Here is a 24,677-nt window from a genome sequence, read left to right on the forward strand (position 1 = left end):
GCTATGAAAGACTGAATCCTTCCAAACGCCTGTTGTAGAAGACCAAAGAGACAGAAGACAGATGAACTTAACAGATATCCGAAAAAAAGTGATGTGTAACTGGAATCCAAAACCGTATCACAGCTGAAAACAACCTTCTTTGCAAAAGAAGTCAACATATCTACGGATCTCAGTTGCAAATGAAAGCTTTTGCTTGACTAACTGCAAAAGAAAAGAAGTGCCAAAGAAGTTAGGCTAGGCAAAGAAACAAATTCCTCTACATCAAAGCTCTGATTCCTACAAAATAATATAAAATAAATAAGAAACCCAAAACAAAACAGAAAAGAAACCCCCACAGTTTCAGTGAACTGTGGGGCTGTTTACTGACTCAGTAAACATGGGCAGAAGAGCAGTGTTAATGTCAATGAGATGGCACTTTAGCTCAGAATATTCCTCTGCAGGAAACTTTCAAAAGTCAAGGCAGTATTTTTAAAACATCCAGAATTGCCTGATTATCATCGTACGTCTGTAAATGAGATTGTGTTTTGGTGAGGACAGAGTATTTTCCTAGGAACAGCAATAGCGATGATGTATTCACAAAAACATCCAGCTTTTAATTCCAAGAATGGGCTTGAAATTTAACTACATACGCAGCAGCCAAATGTTAATTTAGGGTGAGAGTGACTGCCCCGATGCACCCCCGACTCATGAGTACCCCATATTGGGGTATTGGCCACTGCAGCCAAACTCACAGCAACAAAGGACTCTGCTTTGGCAAGTCCTCAGGATGTCACCATAGGCAAGGCGACACTGGTACGAAAGGGTGACAGGAAGGTATGGCCGCCTTTGGCCCAGCGAGTTAGGAGACATGCCGTAACTACCCAGTATTTTCTCATGTGTCTTTGGGGATACTCCTGCAATAAGGCTGCTCCAAAAAGGAAGGAAATGTTTTTAATTCTCTCCGGCCTCAATTATACACCCTTTCTAAATACGTTTTTAACTGCAACAGTAAGACAGCATCGGTGTCCACCAAAAGAGAAGATCCTCCCCCCAAAAGAGACACAATTAATAAGACAAGTCTGAAAAGGAAACACTACGTCACTGCAAGAGATCAGTCTAAGCAGGGAAAGTTGACCAAGTTGAGCATTTGGCCACAGGATCTTTCTTAGGATCAAAGCCAGTGAAAAAAAAATGCGTACCTTCAAAGAGGGCCTTCATAATTATAATAATAATAATAAAAAAAAAAGATGGTGCAATTATAAAAGCATCAAACGTGGGAGTCCCTTTGATCAGTCATGTGGTTTTATAACTTACATTAAGCCACTCCTTCTGCTGAAGTTCTCGAGTGTGTCACCAAAGATGATAAAATACTATTCCAATTGGACTGTTTGCAGTATGGTTGTATAGGCTCAGGCAATCTTCTAAGGCGTTCTAAAGACCGTTCCTCTGTTATACTAAATGGTTGCTTGCTTAGCAAATGCGTAACAGGAAAATCAAGAGCAACATATGCAACAACAGCTCTTTCATCAATTTCTCATCACTATTCCTTGACCACCCCTATCAAGTAATTAATATAGAAAACATATCCCACAACTCCACTAAACACTTTCTGAACACCTGCCCAGGGGTGTTGGGGTGTTTGCCCAAGATTTGTCCCAGGGGAAATTCACTTGATTTGACTTGCAGGTGTAGAATGATCCAATAAAGCCCCTTTCATTAAACAATGTCAACTACATTTGAAAGGATAACACCAGCTTCAGGACAGATAATGACTGATAAGCTGGTAATCTAGTAACAGGTCTCAGTGCACCTGCCCATTTCTTTGTTCTCCAGCTTCAGATAGAGATTTGATAGGAAGGAGACAAAACTGGGGTATTTTTTTTTTTCCTTCCCCTCCAGCAATATACAGAGGGCCAGATTCTGCATGTCACTGAAGAGGGGCTCCAGATCACACCGTAAGGCCAAAACTGCATTTCTATCTCAGTGAAGCCATTTTGAAGGACTTTAACCCAGATTCTGCCATTTGGTTGGCATGTACTTTAAAGCAGCGCCTGCTGCACTCTTCCCCAACTTGCCTGACGCTAGTGAAGTTTGGCAAGGTGTCACTCCTCCCCTAACAGCAGCTCCAGGCTTTGGAAAGGTGTGGAGGACAGCGGGGAGGAAAGCTATCGCATGGTGAGCAAACAGAGAAGCCAAGAAGCTTTCAGTGTGCCACTTGAGCCAAAGTAGCCTTTATTGCATTGCTTCGGGAGGACATCGCCTGAAGAGAGTGCGTGCCTCCCTGTGAGGTATGTATATGTATGCATGGATTTTTAAGGGGTACAAAGTAGCATGTCAATCCCTGTTATCTGTCCCCATTCATCCATTACCAAAGTTTTCATGTGATAGAAGAGACCAGTACTCTTTAGGCTGGAAGAGAAACTCTTCCATAAAACAATGAATAATAAGATCAACAGGCAGCAGTGAGGCAAATAAGAAAAAATCATTCAAACCACAGCTTAAAAAAATAATCCAAAGTAATTTTCTACAGAACAAAATTAACCTGTGAAGCTCATTGATAGAGGATGTTATAGAGGGCAACATACGAATCAAAAGGCAACAAAATAAGCTCATGGGAAATAGGCCCAGCATGTCTATTACGACAAAAGCAACCCCCGCCTCATCAAGTAACTAAATGCAGAATACCAGGGCTAAGGACAGCCAGTGGTGAAAGATCACCTGTACATCCATCCGCTTCACGTGCTATTTCCCTACGCTTGGGCAACCTCAAGAGAACGAGCGCTACAAGAAACAGGAGGTTAGGCAAATACGAGAGTCTCAGGAAGCCGCCTGTCACTTGGCCTCGGTCCCTAAAAATGCAGAAACAGCGTATGTTAAAATGAATTCATTCATGATTATTCTATTGTCATTTTCTGAGCAAAACTAATCACTTGCATGATACGAAACACAACAGCACGTATTGGGTTAAAAAGCGAGGAACGATTACAAGTTAATCTATGCCGATTTCTCATTTGTTGTTGTTAGTTAAGGTATTTCAACTTGCTCCATTTGCAGTACCTTGTTAGGACAGGGCGTTCAGCTCCCACTGATGAAAAACTGATTTTAAAAATCAGTCTGAGCCCCCGCTCAACATGAGACGAGGCAAAATAAAAATGAGATAATGTTTCTGGTGCTGATAGTATTTTGTAGGAAAAAAAACACGTAGCATCACATGTTAACACCTTTATCATTAACTTTTTTTAATCACCTCCAATCTTTCTTACTTAACAGACTACTGTAACATATACACCTCTGCAAATATTAAACTAGTACTGCCATCGCTATTTTTGTTGATGTTTTTAAGCAAAGAAAAAGCCACGTTTATTTTGTAGTAGCAATAGTTTCTTTTTTATTTTTAATATACTTTAGGAAACAATATACAAAGCTGAGCTTTGCCACCATTTTCAAACGGTGGGTTGCTCCAATTACACAAATTCAGCGTTTTGTGATGGTTAAGAACAGCAGTCAGCACCAGACTTAAACAGTTAGCTACAACACAAACATCCTTCGAAATGAAATGTCATAATATCAAGACAGGTAAACCAGGAGTTAACATATGACAACTGTTGGGGAGGTGTCTTAAATCATTCTTGTTGAATTTTATATTTCATTAAATATTTTATACACATTTTCCTGTTTACAAGTTTTAAACAAAACCTCCCTTGAGGAATTATTTAAGTACAAAAATGTTCAACAAGAACAGTTCTAATAAAGAGTCCCCAAACAGACCAAATTTTAATATGTGTTGACCAAAGGAAATGAAAACCAGTGTTTCTTTGTTTTAACATGTTTATTACAACAGATACAATTCACATCTGACTAGCTTTTTTTTTTTCTTCTTTCCCCTCCCACAACCATGTTAACATGTTCATTGGGCTATTTCCTTATATTTGAGCAAGTAATGTACTTTCAGCACACATGCCCAGCAGTACTAGAAGTCCATTCTTACAGGGTGCAAATGGAAATACGTTTCAATAATTTATACAAACAAGTGGGTTATGCTCAATCACTGCAATTTTAAGCTACTGTACACAGGAATGAAAAGATTATAGAAAAAGTGCCATAGCAACAGTGCCTTAAGAAAAGAGAAAATTAGAAGCATTAAAAAACTGATAAAATCAGATTTAGGATTTCACGGGGAAATGGAACACAGAAAATGAAAAACATTTCTCTGTAAAACAGAAATGGAGAAGCACTGCTCTCGATTCGGTGCAAGTGTGGAAACAGTTGTTTCATGGTATTTTGTACATTACCCAAATTGTTGCAGCCTTAGACACAGATCGCCTGGCGCTTGCATTGAATTTTAGGAAATGCAAGATTTCTGAATGATAAATTAACTAAAAAAAAAAAAAAAGAAAAGAAAAAAAAAAAGAAAGCTAATTTTGCAGACAGGTTTACATGTAAAAGGCTAGGTATTTAGCCACCTCAGCATTGATTAGTTTTGGATGTCTAAGCTCTGATACACATGGCTTCCCATGGCTTCACTCTACAAAACATATTTACAACGTGAAGAATACATCTACAAGAAATCTACATTTCAAGGGTTTTACAAATCATTCTTGTATCTTTCCCCTGAATTTGACTCCCTCCTGTCCCCTTCCCCATGTCAACTTTTTTTCTGCCCAGCTCAACGGTCCAAAGTCTACTCAAATGCAGCTCAAAAGTGTTAAGACTGGGCATCAGTTTAATAGTTCCTGTACTCAAAACCATGTGCAATTGTTTACAACTTTTCACACCATGAAGGAATTCTGATTCTTTAGCTTTTCAAGTTCTTTAATTTGTTGCCTCAAAAATAGTATCCTGCAAGAGAAAAGAAATAAATTAGTATAAATATTTCCATTATACAGACATTAAGTAAGTATCTACAGAAGTACTTCTACAATTTCAGTGAAAGATACCAAGCTCCTTAGCTCTATTAATAACATTCAGATATTTTAAAATTATTTTCCAATCTATTCCATCACCTATAAACACCGTGTGCAGATGCGCAGAGACCTGCCGTGTTTGATACCTTAGTTCAGAAAATTAAGTTGCTATATTTCATTATGACTGATACAAAATTATGTTTAAGCCTGCTCTTCATTTGAATTTAACTCCCAGAAAAAGCGGGACACCGGAAGAGTATGCTGAGTAACTGAATGTTCTGAAGAATGCTAGCATGCCTGTGTTATGCAGTTTTCTAGACTGTAAAACAACCCAAAGAGCTCATAAACTTTTTTAAACAAGAAGCTTTCTTCTAGTGCCACACTTTTTTCCTTGTATTTGGCTCTGTGGCTAGTGGTAGTCTCTAGTTACGGTAAACTCTAATCTCAAAACATTCTATCATTAAAAGACATCTAAGGATTAAGTTGTAACTACACCTGGCTTAAAACCAAATTATATTGCTAGCAATTCCTTTATACATTTATTTTCTCCTTCGTCTACCGAACTGACATAAACAATTACTGTGATTCATGAACATTTGGCTTACGTAACTGCTTCCCATAATTTTTAATGAATATTTTGAAACAACTTTTCATGATGCTGAAGTGTAATGCAAGCTTGTGAATGAATGAAGAAAATATTTAGGGAAACTTGAAGTTTCACATACATACTCTATGCAGTCTGAAGCAACTTTAATTGATGCAAAAAAAGCATCCACTTCAGCAGATTTTTGTAAAACACTCTTCAAATACGTGCCCAGTTCAGTAAAAATTCATTTCCTACTGAAAAGTAAGTGTAAAACGATTAAGATAGACACACGGAAAAAAAAAATTAAACTTAAAAGGTGTGGGCATATAAATTTACCCGTCAATAAAAAGTGCCTTTTCACATGCCGGCAGTTAAGTTTAAAACAATACACTTGCTTTTCCTAGAGATAAAGCTCCCTCTCAGAACAAATTTAAGTAGTTCTGGGCAAAAGTATTGAAATAATATCATCATTCGAGTGTATTGGTTTTGATAATCCCTTTTTTGATATTATTATTGGTTTTGATAATCCCTTAATTTCCCTTTGCGAAAGCCTCCCTCCACCAACTTGTTACTTATGCCACGTATTCCATATCTTTGGGATTGCAGCAAAAATAAAAAGATACATATTATCTTAGATTCAAAGTCATAATAATGATTATCCATTGACAGTTTAAGGATACATGGTGTACAAGAAACAAGGTGCTATTTAGTGAGCTGAACAATGGCATTTGACATGTTATTTCAGATCAAATGTGCACCTAGAGACAGAAGTGAAACCTTAGGAGATACAACCTATAAGAAACCAAGCAGTTTATTCAATATACTACGGAAATTGTAATTTATGTAATGCAGTTCTGAAATAAAATTTCAGAAAGAGGAGATATTTGTGATTCTTTATTAGGAAAGATTTACAAATATTTTATAGCCTACTTCTGACTAAAGGATTGTTTTACTAACTGTCAAAAAGCAAGAGTGTCTAAGATAAAACTAGCTATTTGAACAGCATGCAATGCTATTAAAGCAGCTTAAAATAGTAAATCAGAATCACTGTACTCAAACCGTAGCGTGACTTAATAGATGGGATAACATCACTCAGAAAGGAAACTGAATATGACAATAGATTCAGGATCATGACTACTGGTGAAAAGTTTCAGTATGTCTTGTAAGACTAAACTTTTCAGTCTTGCACAACAGTCTTCAGTAACGTGGCTGTTCAGAAGCAGAAGTCTACTTTGCTATAATCAACATCTCGCTAAAGAACCCCAAGATCTTCTCAGACGCCTCCTACCTAAGGAACAAACATTAATTTTTCCTTAGCTTGTGAGATCAATGACACCTGTTCAAACTTATTCTGGCTTGAGACCTAACAAATGTCTCGTGCAAACTGTAGTGATTAAGACCAGTATAAACCATGCAGATATGTACCTATGTGATCTGTGCACCATGTAGGGACAGATATTTCAGAAGTATGCTGAACTAGTGCGAGTTAATCGTTTTTTTCCTAATGCACTAATGCATCTGGAAAGATCCTTCTTTTCTATCTAAGTGAAAATACATACAGAAATTATGTATCTGGTTCTAGTTACTGGAGACTAAGAGGTATCTGTGTGGGAAACAGGCAGAATAAAGACAATTTGCAAACCTAGCAAGCATTAGCATACTTACAAAGTCATCAGTAAATAGTAGCTCATGCAAAACAATGCTAGAACAGGAATTCTAATACCGCCTTGAAAATTACTGTGAAAACAAACACAGAGCACACACTTACCTTTGCTCACGCAAAGTTGCTTGAATTTCACATACTCGAACTAAAGACCTTAAATTCTTTAATTCAGTACAAATTTCTGACATATGGACACTTCCCATGTTATGGGCTTCCTCACGTAATCTTGATGCCTGCAATGGTTACACATAAAAGTTAGGATTTTGAATCATGCAGTTATCTGGAAACAACTGTCTGTAGCCAGAGGATTGCTGAATAAGGGTGTCTTGAAACAGCAAAGCACTCTAACTTCAAAAGGGAACATTAAGGCAGAAGTATGTTAAATTCTCTACAAAAGCCCATTTAGAATCAGAAATGAACGACGCTGGCTGCCAAGAGATTGTCTAACCCAGCCCCATGCTAAGGCAGGGATGTTTTAGATTTCCTTGATCCTAACAAATGTTCGCCCAACCAACTCAAAAGACAGTACATGACAGGGCTCCAAGTTTCCAAAGTCATTTGTTAAAGTAGTTAAAAGTCTCTGTCCACTACTTGAATCGCAGACATAAACTTCCCATCTAAATTAAGCCTTAGTGACAAATATAATCTAATACCATCTTCTTTCCAGCTACCTTATCCAGGGAAAAAAAAAACCCCTTTGAAACCCTTTTCAGGTGTTCTCTTCCAGCTAAACTCCATTATTTTAATATCCCCATGTAGTCAGGTGGAGACAAGCAGAAGTGTAAATTTAAAAGGCATGACCTATCCCCAGTTTGTGTATTTCTTAAACTCTTGTCACTGAACTGGCTATATGACTCCAGAGAACTCCTCAACAGCACCAAGGAGGCTAGTATAATTACTCAGAGGTCCTGTGTATCACACTGGATAAGGAAAGTGGACTTCTTTCAAGTGGCACACTGAAAAAAAAGTTGTTTCAAATAGATCCTTTCCTGCAGTATTACTGTTTAGCTCGGCTAGGATGGAGTTAATTTTCTTCATAGAAGTCCATTCGGTGCTAGGTTTTGGATCTGTGACCAAAACCAATGTTTCAGCTCTTGAGCAGTGCTTACACAGCACCAAGGGTTTCTCCCCTTCTCACTGACCCTCCCCCACCAAAGAGACTGTGGGTGGACAAAAGGCAGGGACACCTGATCCAAACTGACCGTGGGGATATTCCAACACCATACAATGTTGTGCTTGGCAATAAAACTTGGGGACAGATTTCCAGGGACTGCCATTGCTCAGGGACTGGCTGGGCATTGGTTGGGTGGTGGCAAACGACTGCTTTTGCGTCACCCCCTCCTCCCCTGGCCTTTTATTTATTAAGCTGTCCATATCTCAACCCCATGAGTCTTCTCACTTTTGCCCTTCCAATTCTCTCCCCCATCCTACTGGGGGAGAGCGAGTGAGCTGCTAGGTGGTGCTTAGCTGCCTGCTGGAGTTAATCCATCTGCTCAAGTACTTGTATACTTTTGTTTTTCCTTCTGAAAAATAATAGTATTTAGCACAGGTCTTCATCAACTTCTGGAATTTCTCCAGGTCAAAGCAGCACTTTGTGTTCTAATTCCCTACAAGTTTTCTTTCCTGAAGTGTGCTGACATCCAGGAGTACCCTGGTCTCCAGTAGGATATCACTTCGCATGTCCTCCTTACGCAAGTCCTAAGCCTTGAGACTGATAGTAAATTATCAATAACAACTTTCAAAGTGCTTCTTTTTTTAAAGCTGACCAGTCACCCATCTTAAAGTAATCTCATTTAAAAGGCCTTACAATTGTTTTTGAATACAAGATTCTTGTTAAAAGGTGTTAACAGTCTTGCTGCAAATCAGGATATAACTTTTATTGCTTTCCCTTATTACCAAAGCCTGATACCAAACAAAACAAACAAACAAAAACCAAACCAAACCCCAAACCTGACAAAATTTCTTCCTTGAAAGGTCCATATTGACTATTATCATGGTTTTCTTTCTAGGTGTTTGTAAAATGGTAAATTCATAGTTTTTTTGTACTTAGATGTTGTTCAATACTCAAAGTACCTCTACAATTACTGATCTGAGACCACCTACAATTCCGTTTCTCACACTCCTTAAAGATAAGATAGTTATAGAATCACTGTATCATAGAATCTTCATGGTTGGAAAGGACCTTTGAGATCATTGAATCCAGCCATTCACACACAAAAAAAAACCCCTACAATCTCTGCCCTTCAGAGCATGCCCTGAAGTGCCAAATCTACATGTGTCTTAAATACCTTTAGGGATGGTGACCCAACCACCTCCCTGGGCAGGCTGTTCCAGTGCCTGACCACTCCTTCAGTAAAGTAACTCTTCCTAATATCTAATCTAAACCTGCCCTGCCACAACTTCAGACCATTTCCTCTGGTCCTGTCATTATTCACTTGGGAGAAGAGGCCAACACCCACCTCTCTACAACCTCCTTTCAGGTAGCTGTAGAGGGCAATGAGGTCTCCCCTCAGCCTCCTCTTCTCCAAACTCAACATGCCCAGTTCCCTCAGCCTCTCCTCATATGACTTGGTCTCCAGACCCCTCACCAGCTTCATAGCTCTCCTCTGGACACGCTCCAGCACCTCAATGTCCCTCTTGTACAGAGGGGCCCAGAACTGAACACAGCACTCAAGGTGAGGCCTCACCAGTGCCGAGTACAGACGCATGATCACTTCCCTGCTCCTGCTGGCCACGCTATTCCTGATACAAGCCAGAATGCTGTTGGCCTTCTTGGCCACCTGGGCACACTGCTGGCTCATGTTAAGCTGGCCGTCCACCGGCACCCCCAGGTCCTTTTCTGCTGGGCAGCTTTCCAGCCACTCTGCCCCAAGCCTGTGGTGTTGCTTGGGGTTGTTGTGACCAAAATGCAGGACCCAGCACTTGGCCTCATTAAATCTCATACAGCTGGCCTTGGCCCATCTATCCAGCCTGTCCAGGTCCCTCTGTAGATCCTTCCTACCCTCAAGCAGATCAACACTCCCACCTAATTTGGTGTCGTCTGCAAACTTACCGAGGGTGCACTCAATCCCCTCATCCAGATCATTGATAAAGATATTAAACAAAACTGGCCCCAGAACTGAGCCCTGAGGGACACCACTGGTGACCGGCCGCCAAAAGGATTTCACCCCATTAATCACAACTCTCTGGGCACGGCCATCCAGCCAGTTTTTAACTCAGTGAAGAGTACACTTGTCTATGCCATGATTCGCCAGCTTCTCCAGGATAATGCTGGGGGGGACGGTGTCAAAGGCCTTACCAAAGTCCAGACAGACAACGTCCACAGCCTTCCCCGCATCCAGAAGGCAGGTCACATGGTCACAGAAGGAGATCAGGTTGGTTAAGCAGGACCTCCCTTTCCTAAACCCATGCTGGCTGGCCCTGATCCCTTGGCTGCCCTGCACTTGCCGTGAGAGCTCACTCAAGATGATCCTCTCCATGATCTTTCCTGGTATCGAGGTCAGGCTGACAGGCCTGTAGTTCCCTGGATCCTCCTTCTGACCCTTCTTGTAGATGGGCGTCACATTAGTCACGCTCCAGTAATCTGGTACCTCCCCTGTTGACCAAGACTGTTGATAAATGATGGTGAGAGGCCTGGTGAGCTCTCCCGCCAGCTCCCTGAGTGCTCTTGGGTGAATCCCATCTGGCCCCATAGACATGTGTGTCTAGGTGCAGAAGCAGATCATTGACTACTTCCTCCTGGATTATGGGTGGGTTGTTCTGCTCTCCATTCTTACCTTCCAGCTAAGGAGGTTGAACATCCTAGGGATAGCTGGTCTGACTATTGAAGACGGAGGCAAAGGAGGCATTAAGTATCTCAGCCTCCTCCTCGTCCTTGGTTGCAACTTTCCCCCCCGCATCCAGTAAGGGATGGAGATTCTCCCTGGCTCTCTTTTTGTTGATGCATTTATAAAAACTCTTTTTTGTTGTCCTTTATGTTAGTGGCCAAGTTGAGCTCCAGCTGGGCTTTTGCCTTCCTAATTTTCTCTCTGTACAATGTAACGAGATCTCTGTACTCCTCCTGAGTTGCCTGTCCCTTCTTCCAAAGGTGGTAAACCCTCCTTTTATTCCTAAGTCCCATCAGAAGTTCCTTATTCATCCAGACTGGCCATTTTCCCTGCCCTTTAAACTTGCAACACTTATGTTGCTTATTTTCCAATTAACGACATTACTGGATTGTTTTCCAGTAGTGGTTAAGAACCGCTAGTGGTTCAAGAATTGTTTTAGCTACTAAGTACTGCACTGTGCATTTCTTCAAGTCTGACTGCTTTAACGCATACCTCTCCTGGCTCTCCTGATTTATTTACTTATTTACTTTTCAGTTTACTCTGGCATGTGCTCTTATGACATAATTTCAATTTAAGATATGCATCTGGTTATAAATCTGAAGAAACCAAGGCACTGCATGTTTTAGCCTTCCACTTTCATCTAGCTTACCTTCTTCACTATGTATTGCACCTATGCTTTCATTCACTTTTATATCAAATATCTGAGTCCCTCAAGAGTTACTATTCAAAGCTGGTCTATAAACAACATTGTCATGTGAAGTCATCTGAAATAGCAGACAGGACAATACCGCATGTAACACCTGCATGACTGCCTAGCATTGGCTGTTCTTTTTTGATCTCTTTATTACTGATAGTGGGAAAAAAACGACCTATAAACTGTGTAAATCTGTATTTTCTGCATTAAGATACATGTAAATTCAGAACACAGTGATAGCAGCACTACCAAAACTACAGGCCAAGGCCATAGAGAGAAGTGGCTGTGCTGCACCATCTCCTTAAACACACACTCCACAGTAGTGGCTCAGTCATTTGACTCAGTACAGGTTGGTAATGTCTTAAAATCGAATTTAAAAAATTAATGAAAAGATACAAAACAAGAAACCCAAAAGAGTCCAAATGGGCTGTCAGTCTAGAATGCACTTCTAAAAGTCATCCTGAAAATTGCTACCTAAAAGCCTCCAGTGTAGACTTGAGCCAGCATGCAACCACTCTTCAAAAGACCAAAGTATGCTGGGGTAGGTAAGATTAATGTCCCACACAGACTGTGTCAGACAGCGCTGCCCGAGAAAGGACTTGAACTAGACTCAGCCAACACGGTTCCTTTGAGTAATACATTCCAAGCAGCTGACATGCATCCAAGTTTCCCTGTATTACCACAACAGGATGGGTTTCATGCAGTTAGTTATAAAATATGGACGGCAATCCTACTGGATCTCCCATTATGTAAAAATAGCCCAAATTCAGTTTGAGCCCTCTACATCATCTTAAAACCTGGATACAACAAACAAGGCAGAGTTTCTTTTTCACTGTGTTGAGCTAACACCTCAGTGACTCAAACTGTGGAGTAGTCTAAAATAGTTTAACTCTGTCAGCCAATTCATATATCACATCACAAAAATATCATTATTATAAAAATTTGTTGAAATTTATGTTCTTTGTAAATTTCAACAGAACTTTGGCAGTAAGGAAATAGTTATGAGGATAGCTATTCATCTGAGAGAATTTCAAAAGCACTGGTACTTTAAGCAAGACTGAAAACACTCAATTGCTAAATGGCAATGACATGTAAAACCTCCAAGTCTGGCCTAATCTCTCCCCTCTCCTCTCTTCTGGCTAAGGTCAAGCATCAGAGTTTTTAAGAATACTTTTAATTCCTAGGAAAAGCAACCTGTGTAAGAAAACCAGATTTTAAGCTACACATTTTGCACACAGGGAACAAAGGCACAAGTGTACTCACCTGCTTTTCCGCATGATCTGCCGGCCAGCCTTGAACATGCTTTATAAGATTTTCATTGAAGTGTGCTGCTAGCGTAGGTGTTAATGAACAAGTGGGTCGTACAGATGTATTTTGCGGTGCAGCTGTTGAATTTGATGCACTAGTGCTAGAGGTATGATTTGGACCTGGTGATGGGCTTCTTTGACTACTACAAGAAAGAATTAAGAAAAAAAAAAGAAAGTGAGCACTTAAAAACGTACGTAAAACTACAGAGAAATAAACACTTAAAATTCATTGCTTCCAGCCACAAAAATACATAAAGCATTTAAACCACAAGAAAATACTTCTGGTAGACCAAACCTCTGCCACTTTTCCACAAACCTCCTACTTGTATGGGAGCTGTTTCAGTGCCAGAATATGACTTTTTTTTTTTTGTTGGTTGGGTTTGTTTTGGTTTTTTTTTTTTTCTTTTTTTTAATGTTTGACAGCTGTTCAAGACATGTAAGCTGTGTCTACATTTTTGTGTTGGATAGAGAATATATACATGCATGTTCTTCCTTCAAATAGCTGCACACCTAAGATTTTTCAATAATGATGTATCAGATAGAGTCAACCAGGTTTAATCAACAAAATATCATCAAGTGTCATAATAATCATTCAGTACAAAGCCTGATGTCCTGATCTAAAAATATAGTCATATGGGCTTTTAAGGAGTATAACTATTTACTAATGCCAAAACACAAACACCTAGGTGACTCTGTGATACCATACATCTTCACTTAAAGCCCTCAAGAGCACAGAAGTATCAGAGCGGCAGTATGTTTGTAGCCACCAACTTGACTGCTTTACTGGAACATACTCATGCTGCTGTTTTTCTGGTTGGTGTGATAACCTGCTGCTGGAGAACAGATACACGGAGACATGTTCAGCTGATGTGTACTGTAACACAAATAAAAAACTCTGTGCCTTAGACACAGCCTTTGACTGTCCTCTTTCACATCTCCTTATGCAAGCAAACACAACATTTACAGTATCCGAACACTACAGCAAAACACAGCTTTTCCAATTCTACTTTGCAACTATAATTCTTGGTCAAAAACTTTTCTAATTTTTATTAAAAAACTCTCATGTTGATCTTGGCATAGCAGTCTTTTGCCATCTACAGTGCTTCAAGATTATGTTGTCTACAAAGTATTCTAGCCATTGCTTTAAGCAAAGTTAACAGGTTTCTTTAGCTGCATTCCTCTAATAATTACACTTTTGCTCCACTTCACAAGACATTTTTCCTCTCTACCTCATGATGCTCCTCATGTATGGGAGGGGTCTTCTTAAGAATACCATCTCTTTACAAAAGCTCCTGCAATGACTAAAAAAGGTGGGTACTGCTTAGGTAAATCTTTGGTAAACTTATATGACTGACTAATCCACAAGGACTCTTGTACTCCCAATTTGCAAATACTCCTCATCCTCCACCTCACACTTGGGTGATAAGCTCTCTAGATAAAGTACGTTTTTTTGTTTCAGTTATACCACTTCTCTCAATAAAGCTACAACATACAGCCTCAACACCTAACATTAAGCCCAACAAGCCACAGAAGTTTCCCCTCAAATATGTAAAAATCACTGATACTTAAATTTACTTTCCATGTGTCCAGAAGCCCAGGTATCAGGGCCAGCATGAACACTACACTCTCATACTGTATGAATCCAACCACATCTGACACAACTGCCAGGGCTGCAGCTACAGGGTTCTGCTATGTGTAATAGATTTCATCGCTCTTTTTCAACTTCTGTACTATCAGTGATAGACAACTCCACTGCGACATTCACCAGCATCAAAACTGATATTTGGTATAGCACTATTATCAAACAAAGGATCACAATGTGCGGGTTTGTCTCCTCCTTGCAAGCACTGCTGTCCAGGTGATCTGATCTTCTGGGAAACCAAACTTCCACTGGGAGGGGTATATAACCCACCGTGGGGAAGCTTAGAAGCTGATGTTTCAGCACCTGCCCTTTTCTACTCACCCATCCCTTGCAAAAACAAGACCTCTACATTCTTAATTCCCTTTCCAGTATTCGTTCAATCACTCCCACCCCCCCAACACTCACAGAGAGAGTGTTCCCCTGTTCTTATGTTTTGCGAAGAAGAGGTGGGAGCAGCGCTAGTTACCCATGCAAACATGGACAAGGACAGGTCAGGATGGAGACATGCTGCTCTCTCCTCCCACCCTTGTAAGGGAAAATGAAGGAAGGAGTAAGCTTGAGGAGGACAAAAGAACATCACTAGGATCATAACAGGGACGGTATCTCACAGTTACAATGCTCTTTGGCACTACATATACTGAGAAATAGTAGTATTAATTATTTAAGTACCTAGCCATTACTCATAAGATTATATTTACAATCACTCTCCCACCAGCAGCAGCTTTTCAACACAGGAAATAATTTCTAGTCTATTTCTTAAAACTTTCTTACTACTTGCCTGCAAGTGATATAAAGTAGTATGAAGAAAAATCAAATTCGAAAGAAATCTTAATTCCTCACATAACCTACCCCATTTGAGAACTAAAAACATCCTGGCATAATGCAACTATCTTTACAGTCCAATGCCCAGCCATTTATCCTAATCACTCACACTTGCAAAGAACTACAGCACGTTTCCAAACAGCCAACAAATTAGGTACAGCACACTGCTCTGCAGCAAAGACTTTAACCTCATTCCTTTCAATACCCCCAAACTTGTTTAAAAGCTCAGAATTTAAAAAAAAAAATGCAGAAAGATTTTTGCAGGCAGTTTTCTTGGAGTTGGATACATAAAATTCCTTTGATTTCAGGCAGCAGAAGTCACAAAAGGGAATATGTGGTGTAACTGGGGTAAAAAGTATTCTTTGGATTTTGTGGTCTGTGTTCTCTTCAGTAATTGGCTCAACTACTGCAAAACCACTTACAAGTGCAAACACTTAACTGTAAAAATGTTCAGTTGATTAGGAAAAAAATGGCACTTAGATTTTGAAGCTGAGTTGAAACTAGCCACGAACGTGAAAGGCAACAAGGGCTGTACATCAGGAGCAAATGAAAGGTCAAGGAACATGTGCGTTGCCCCTCTACAAGGCAAGAGGATCTAGAGACAAAGGACATGAAGAAAGCCACGATATATCTGGCAACTTTTTTTTTGCCTGGGTTTTTATGGGGACGGTCTGCCTTCAGTCCTCCCACCCACCCAAGGACATCAGCAGAGTCAGTGCAAGTACTACCTACAGCGGAGAAAGAAGTTAAGGAACAGTTAAGCCAACTGGACCTATGTCCGTGCAACCAGGTGGTATGCACCCAAGGATAAACAGGGAGCTGGCCAGTGTAATCACCCTGAAGCAGCACGGTGAGCAGGCAAGCTTCCTGATGATGGGGAAAAAAGCAAACATTAAAGCCATCTTGAAGAAACACAAGGATGACAACCTGGTGAACTACAGGCCAGTTGACCTTAGTCTCTGGGAAAGTTATGGAGCAACTCTTCCTGGAAGGGTTTCCAGCTACATGAAATACTAAAAAGGGGGGGCGGGGTGGGGGAAGTGACCCAGCATAGATTTACCAAGGGGAAATTATGCCCAACAAACCTCACTGACTTCTACAATGAGATGACTGGCTCAGAGGATAACTGGAAGGCAGCAATGTTGTGTGCTTTGACTTCGGCAAGGCCTGTGACATCCTCTCCCACAGTATTCTAGCCAAACTGTGCACTTATCCAGTCCGTGTTTCATGTAAAAGGTGGCTGGAAGACTGAATGAACTGCTGGGCTCAAAGGTTGCAGTCAGCAGTACAAAGACCAATCAAAAGCCAATGACTAGGGCTGTTCTTCACGGATTAATACTGGGGGCAATACTGTTATTAAAACCCTAGGCGGTGGCACACAGCGCACCTTCAGTGAGTTTACAGGTGACACCTACTTGGGGGGAGCAGTCAATATGCTGGAGGGTAGGTTGTTATTCAGAAGGACCTGAATGGGCAGACGGGAAACAAGTTCAAAAAAGGCAAATGCAAAATCCTGCACCTGGGGTGGAATAACCCCGTGCAACAATATTGGAACAATCCCATGGAGCAGCACAGGCTAGTGGGTAGAAAGCAGCTTTGCAGAAAAGGACTTGAGGATCCTGGTGGACAAGTTAAATGCGAGCCAACACTGTATCCCTGTGACAAAGCTGTCCAAGCACACGCTGGGCTGTATTAGCAAGAGCGTGGCTGAAGAAAGCAATTCCTCCCCTCTCTTCAGAGCTTACGAGGTCCACAGTACCTGGAGCACTGCGCAGTAGGAAGCCCAAAACCAGACTAAAACTAAACTGCCACACCAAAGGAATATGGCAGAGGACCACACCAATGACTAGGGGGCTGAAGCACATGCCTTATCAGCAGAAGCTAAAAGAACTGGGTTTATTCAGTCTGGAAGAGAGAAGGCTGAGGTAAGGGTAGTGAAGGATCTTCCTACTGTTTTTAACTACCTGTGAGGAGAGCAGTCAGCCAGACTTTTTCCAGCGATGTGCAGTGATAGGGCAAGAGGCAGAGACACAGGTTGCAACAAGGGAAATTGTAATTAGATATAACAAAAACATTTCACCATAAGGATGGTCAAACATTAGGAGATGCTCAGAGATGTTAAAAAAAAATAATCACCTAAACAATGTCCTTAGCAATTCAAACTTGCTGGTCCTACTTTGAGTTGTGGCTTGGACTAGATTACAATTAGAAGTCCCTTCCAACCTAAATTCTATGTTTGTATGTATTCATACAGCATCAACATAGTGACGGTGCAGAGAAAGGCTACGTTTTTTAACTAAGTAGAATTGAGGTAACACCTTCCATGCTTATTTATCTATTAGTTCTAATAGAATCAAAGTTCTGTTATTAATTGCCTCCTCTCCATTTATCAACCTGGCTTCTCTGACTCCTACTTCATCAGTAAAAATCATCAGAAATATTTAAAAAAAAAAAAAATCTGTGGGTTTCTCAAAAAATCTTCTCAAAAAAGTTGTATCTTAATTATGAATAAAAGATACCGTCACACAATATCCTAGCACTGCTATGTTAGCAGCAGGGGGAGCTACGAATGCAGCAATGACAGATAGTTCCAAACTGCTGCTCTATTTTCAAATGCTTCAATAAAGCCAAATACCTGCCTTAGCTGCTGGATGAGTTAAAAGACTGACTATACACAGGTAACGCAATTCTTCCAGAGAGGCAAAAACATCTGCACAAGAGCACAAAACCAGGATGGCTCTGAAATACACTACAACAAACTACAACATCTTACATCTACAAAAAATGCGAGGAAACACCTTCCCCTCCAGTAGTTCTGCATTTTCTAAGGGAAATGAAAAATATTCCCAATCCTTTCTGGAAATAAAGAGAAACTGGCAACCTGATTAAACTATTCATTATTGAAGCACTCATTTAGCTCCATTTTTAAAGCAGCCATAATTCATGGCGTGTCTTTGGAATCATGTCTTACAAGACGACTCGCTGTATGCCTACATTGCATTGATTTCCTAACTTAGGCAGCTGAAATGTTCACAACTTTAAAGTTATCAATAGCTATTCACGTATTTTTTAGACAGTGCTTCCTCCCAAACAAGTAAAGTAAAAAATAATTTTATCTCCATTTGCTTAAAACCGTTAGTAATAGTAAAAGAAAGGAAACGTAATTGTGGTTAACTTCTGCACAATGAATCTGTATTTAAGCTGTAGAAAAATGCAACCTTAATTCATAGAGCCTCTGGTCCACAGTTCAAGTTGCTAAATTATTGTTCATTCCCATAAAAAAATGTAAAGGGAGCTAGCCCCAGGAGCAGCCCCCAATCCGCCTAACTGCTTTCACCTACAAAGGAATAATCTACTCTGTATACATTCAGAAATACTGCCCAGACACAGAACTTCTTTTGTGGATGAGTACATCTACATCTGAGCTGGTCCATCCTTCATTCAGCTCCACTGCACCGAACAGAAGAAAATAGCAGTAGCACAATTTTTTCCAAATCACCTGCTCATTAATTCCCCCCCCCCCTTTTTTTTTTTGCAAGTGAGACACTTCCAAAAGAAACAGAAATCCACGAACTCACGATGCACAATATACCACTGCCACAAGCGTGTAACAATTTGAGAGATACAGGATACTAAACAACAGTAATATTGTCACAATATCTTTGATACTAGGCTGCACACTTTCCTTTTTGTACACTGCTTCCCGTGCCTCCTCCTCAAATAGGGACAGTGCCACCTGTATGACCCCTCTGCTCAGTGGTACATATCCCGGCCCAACTCAGCTTCCCTTCTCCAGGAAAATGCTGATACCAAGCGGAGCAATGGTTTGCAGAGGGCCAGTAGATCCCAAAAGCGAACTCGATGTGGGTAAGGGTTACGCCAGAGTAGGAAGTCCTATACCCAAAGGGAGGGGGGACACACTGTACGGTCTATGGATTAGCAGGCCAAATTCCCACCACTATCACTTCACACAGACTCCAGCCCACGGTGAATGTTTCCAAGAATAAGACTATCTTCCTTAGCAAGATTTCCTATGGGGAATGGGTGATCAGCAAAGGACAAAAAGGTCTGTGACTGAGAGCTATTCCCCAAAACCTCACCACTCCTTATAAAACGTTCTAGTCCCCTCGTTTAAAAGGTTTAGCTGGTTGCCAAGTATAGTTTTATTTTTGGTACTGTAATTCAGAAAGATTTAAACAGCACCATCCGTAATTACTAGACAGTGGAGCTGGTATACTATGTCTTTATTCTACCCATAGAGGAAAATGAGTTGTAGGTTAGACATCTGCCAAAGACTAGAATGAAGCGTCTGTAAGATCGCCAACATTAAGAGACTCAAAAACTTCTGACTTCCTTCTGTTTGTACCCTCAAACTGATCAACATCACAGTGTCTCCAGCAAAGTCAGTCACCGGGACAGCACACCAAGCAAACAAACAAAAAACCCACCCTCCCAAAAAACCCTGAACACAAAGCAACCTCCCCCTCCTCACCAAAACAACAAAAAGCAACACAGATTTGGAAATCCAATAATAAGTTAGTGCGTCGATAACACATAATCGAAGGTCCCCTTTAGTATTAGTCTCAGAAGGGCAGATAAAACAACCTCACTATTTTATAATCTGGAAAGCACCACCATGTAGTTTCGGGTATGCTGACAAGGAAAGAGTGTTGGGTTTTTTGTTTGTTTGTTCGTATTATAGCACAGACCTCATTCAATCACTTTAAAAATCCAACTTTTAAGAAGTGCAACACAATTTACATGAATCCATTGCAATGATGCACTTTTTTAAAAAGTCAACCTGCAATCTCCTCCTGCCACAGTTCCAGACCATGACTCCATCACAGAAGGAAGGATCTTATGACAAATCTTTGGTTACAGCCCCTGGAACCAGTATGATAAAGTGCAGAGCATCCTACGCAATGAAAAGCCCATCTTCTCAAAAGAAAAATTTCAGACAAGATATAGATTCTAAACCCACCTTGTAAATCCATGGCTAAATGCTCCTATCATGCAACAGCTAAAGAGGTTGCAATGCTGACAAAGAAGTCTGACCAACCAGAAGCATTTGTGAAACTTACTTCATTATTTAATCTTTTTCATTAAAGCAGAAAAATTGTCTGATAGACAAAATTTCTTACTAATTTAAAAGTCAAATTACACTACAGCACGACACCGCAAACATCTAACACTAAGCAAACCACAGAGTTAAAGCATTTAAACCCATAACTGCACAGAAAGAAACAAAATCTCCAAACTCAGAATTCAAAATATAAGGAATCACTTGTAAAATTCACTCCAGAGTGACGGGGCAGAAATATTTCTTCTATTTTGCTTCTGCGAGTGGAACTCTGGTGGTGGTCCTAAAATGGAGAATCTACCACATCAGCTCTATAATAAAGATACTTAGCTGCATCCTTTCAGTAGCAGCAGAGTTAAATCATGTTTAATAGGCCAAAGAAGAATCCACAAATTGCAACACATACAACATACATTCAACCCAGAGCAAAACCAGACGACAGCACAGAGAAGTATCTCAATATACCTTGAGCGCTGAAGACTTCGTGGAGAGGCAGGTTCATGACCTGCCTGCTTGTCAGCTATTACCGGCTGCTGAGGTGCTGCCTGTGAAGCTGGTCCTTGTTTAACACCTGGAGTAGCAACCTGGAAAGTTCAAAACTTCAATTAGAATTCCTCCACATTAAACGTCAAGTGTAAAAACCAGAGGAAAATATGGAAATTACAAGACCAGTGGGTTTTTTTTTGATACAAGGTCTTTTGTTGACGGAATTTCTATATTCTTTACAAGGTGTTCAGGTTTTTTTGGTTTTTTTGTTTGTTTTGGTTTTTTTTAAATCATCTACAGTGCCACAGTTGTGATAGATACCAAGAGCAGAATTAGGTCATAACAGTATCATAACACCTCTATGAGAAATGGAAAAACAAATCTAAGGCATATTTATCATCTGCTACTCCCCCTTTTTAACTATACCGTCAGTTCTAAAATGTAATACCAACAAAATGAGAGTCACCAGTAGCTTTTTGCTTTTCGTCTGTGGTACACATTCACACTTAAGATATTAAGACACCAGATACACTGTCTTTTTTCTGTGAATTCCTGAACTACAAAAGGATGAAAATGAAAAGCCTGGGAATACACTAGTATGTAAGTTACAGTAAATGGAGTTCAAGATACTTTTTTTTGCCCCATACTCTGCATACCCCTGTCCCTTTTGAAGTATGTACAAGAGAGGAAGCAGCTCCAAAATTTATCCCCCACTCTGGAAAATCAAACTAAGAATTTTAAGAAAGAAAGAGGGAAGAAAAAAGGGTTCTAGGTATCCATAAAGACAAAAAAACGTAAATCAGGCAGCCTGTCTGGCATTTGCTGACATCAAGCTGGTGTAGATTACTAACTAGTGGTCATCTGAACCTCCAGAAATTCCCTCAGTTTCAGAAACAGACTCCTGCGAAACAAACCACAGATGCCAAGTTAGACAGTATCTGCGAAAGTAAACTCAAGACATAAATTCATTTATTTAAATATACCGGAAATCTTAACGTAATCTCAAACCTACTTATATGCCTGAGAGGGAAAGCCACCTTTTAAAATTATCATCAAAGGCCAAAAAAAAGTCTGAATAGCATATGAAAAGGTCATGGTTCTGGAAAGATAAAGCAAGATCACAATAAGATCACTCAGTGTGTTTAAATCAACAGAATTATACAATTGAGGGGGGTGAGAACTTTGCTATCAATGCCTGAATTTTGCTCACCCTGTGAGCAGACAGAGCAACTATCAAGGCTGTTCAACAGAAGATACAATTTCAAATGGAAAGTCCATCAGAGATAATACAATCACCTTGCAGATCCAAACTGTAAAACTAACCAGCTCCTTGGCTGGTAAAAATAAGACCAAAAATGGATTGTAAAGAAAAACAGGTATTTGTGAGACAAATGAGCCACAAAACCTCTTAACTATTACCTATTTTCCAAGTGTTTCAAAGATGGTAAGTGTACCAGGAACAGAAAAATAATAAGGGCTAAAAAAAAATAAATTAAAAAATAGTCATTCTGTAAGCAACATTCTCACTGAGCTCAACAGGTCTGTGTAACATACGCTTTACACAGTTATTTTGCAGAAATTCAGAACAGTTTCTAACCATACAACACAGGCACAGCTAAATAGCAAAGTGTGATGCCCAGGATCCCGGATCCTGTGACGGCTGAGCTGCCATGTGCATATAGCACACCTCCAGGCAGACATAACCAGCTTGAATTTAAAAGCAGTAGAGGTATGTTCATGCAGTCCTAAGTAAAAGGCCCTACTGTGCAAATAGCACTATGCTGTTCCCAGAGCCAGCCCAAGTACCTGCCTCCGGCACCGGGCTCTGCTTGCATGGTGCCACTTCAGCTTTGTCCATGCTGCACGGAGGCACCCTAAGCCAACGAGCTTGTGCTCTGAAACTGAATCTGTGGCAGGATGATAACTGCTAAAGAAGTAAAGTTTATAAAACAAGGATAAATGTATTGGGGGGAAAAAAAAAACAAACCATACACTGCTGAGATGTCCTTCCTTTAAGTTTTCTTTCAGAAAACACTGTGGATAAAGATGATCCCAAAGGATAAAGCTTTTGCCATGTTTATAATTTACCCAATAATCACAACTTCATTCATAAAGTAGATCCAGATCTCTGGGTTGTAGGGACCAGAACAGATCAACTTCCAGTTACTGACAGTAAACAACTTAAAAAGATTCTTTTTCATATCCCAAGATTTGAAAGTGCCAGACATCTCCCTTCTTTGTTTTAAAAGCCTGCTAGTTGATAATTTCATTACTTGTCACCTAGCTACGGGAGGTGACCATAGATTCAGGATGCACTCCAAGGGCAGAAACAAAGACGACAAGCAGGATTAGTAGACACACGAGGTTTCCACAATTCATTGTATCATTGTCAATCACAACAAACTGGGAGAATCACTTGGTTTTCTTTGTATCCATGAAAAAATTCAAGTGTAAAAAAATGAGGCATTTAGACTAGAATGAGGAATGCAATCCATCCTCCTCAAGACAAAAGTATTCCTTTAAGGCCTGCAAGACATCAGAGGTTCTCTTCCAAGTAGAAAACGGAAAGAAAGATGTTTTAGCTAAGCTAAGGGTAGGGAGGGAACAGGGATCTGGGGGGAGGGGGTATCGAACAAGACTGGTCTCACCCCACAGTCTAGAGTCATGCTTCTTACACTGATAAGATACTACATACACTGAACAACATACTGATAAGACTGGGTTGAAATCTGAGGGTCTCAATCTTGAAAGAAAGATGTGTAAAATTAAGAGACAGAATAAGTTCCCATTGCGTGACATAAGCACACCTCTAGGAGAGGTCCAAATACCCCTCAGCGAACTTCCATTTTTCATAGTCAAAACAACACTGTAAACTGTTAATTATTTTTTGTTTTAAACTTGCCTAGAAGGCACAAGAGTGTTATGCCCTGCAGCTCTACCTGTGACTACAAAACTATCTTGAATGTAAAAGGTTACTTTCCACCAGAGGGTGCAAATCAATAGCCCTGCCTTCAGTCTCCTTTAGTAACGAAATCCTCCTTCATAATAGCTCCTTTAACCCAGGATCTCTTCGCACCCTTGCTCTACAAGATGAATCACAAGTCTTTAAACAAGGAAAAAGAAAAACTCTTAAGAAAATGGTAAGTTCATCTCGAGTGCCTCTAATTACATCTACTTCCCTTCCCTGTACACCGCACAACAAAGTCTCTGACCTGCTGGCCAGAGAAATTCTAGAAATAAATAAATAAATATTCTCAGTTTCGACCGTATTTATTCCTCAGTATCGCCACTTGTAGGGTATGGAATACTGAGCTCAGATTCTGCAAAAGACATTTCTCCCTCTGAAGAGTGACCCAACAGAGGGATCATACAAACAAAACAAGGTAAAAAAGACAACTTTATGTTTTCTACTTCATCCTTAGGAACAACCTTAGGAGACCTTATTTGTTAGCTTCAATTAATATTTCCTAGTCACTGATACAATTGAGGAATTTTGAATGAATGGGGGTGAAGGGGGGGGGATGGAAAGGAACATCATGTTATTGACCTTGTAAATACCTAAAACATTTCTAAACCAAATTTGAGACTACATGAAGCCACGTTCCCCAAGAATTTCTCTCCCATTCTAACTATCTTTTATTGGCTGAAGTCTAGAGAACTATATCAGCTGTTGCCTTTGGACTAAGT

General features: G+C 40.2%; 1 protein-coding gene across 2 annotated transcripts in view; it reads right to left on the minus strand.

Moving 5' to 3' along the window:
* Positions 1-4,604: 4,604 nt before the first annotated feature.
* The window catches only part of WAC (WW domain containing adaptor with coiled-coil), a 62,365-nt gene continuing 42,292 nt past the window's right edge, over positions 4,605-24,677 (minus strand). For both annotated transcript variants that reach the window (XM_063324568.1, XM_063324569.1), the window contains 4 exons: positions 20,970-21,088; positions 12,917-13,103; positions 7,238-7,365; positions 4,605-4,818 (listed from right to left, as the gene is read on the minus strand). In XM_063324568.1, coding sequence (XP_063180638.1) covers positions 4,749-4,818; positions 7,238-7,365; positions 12,917-13,103; positions 20,970-21,088 — 504 coding nt within the window. In that variant the 3' untranslated portion in view covers positions 4,605-4,748. The remainder of the gene's footprint in view (positions 4,819-7,237; positions 7,366-12,916; positions 13,104-20,969; positions 21,089-24,677) is intronic.

Source organism: Chroicocephalus ridibundus, chromosome 2 (genome assembly GCF_963924245.1).
Source record: "Chroicocephalus ridibundus chromosome 2, bChrRid1.1, whole genome shotgun sequence".
In the NCBI taxonomy this organism is placed as follows: Eukaryota; Metazoa; Chordata; class Aves; order Charadriiformes; family Laridae; genus Chroicocephalus; species Chroicocephalus ridibundus.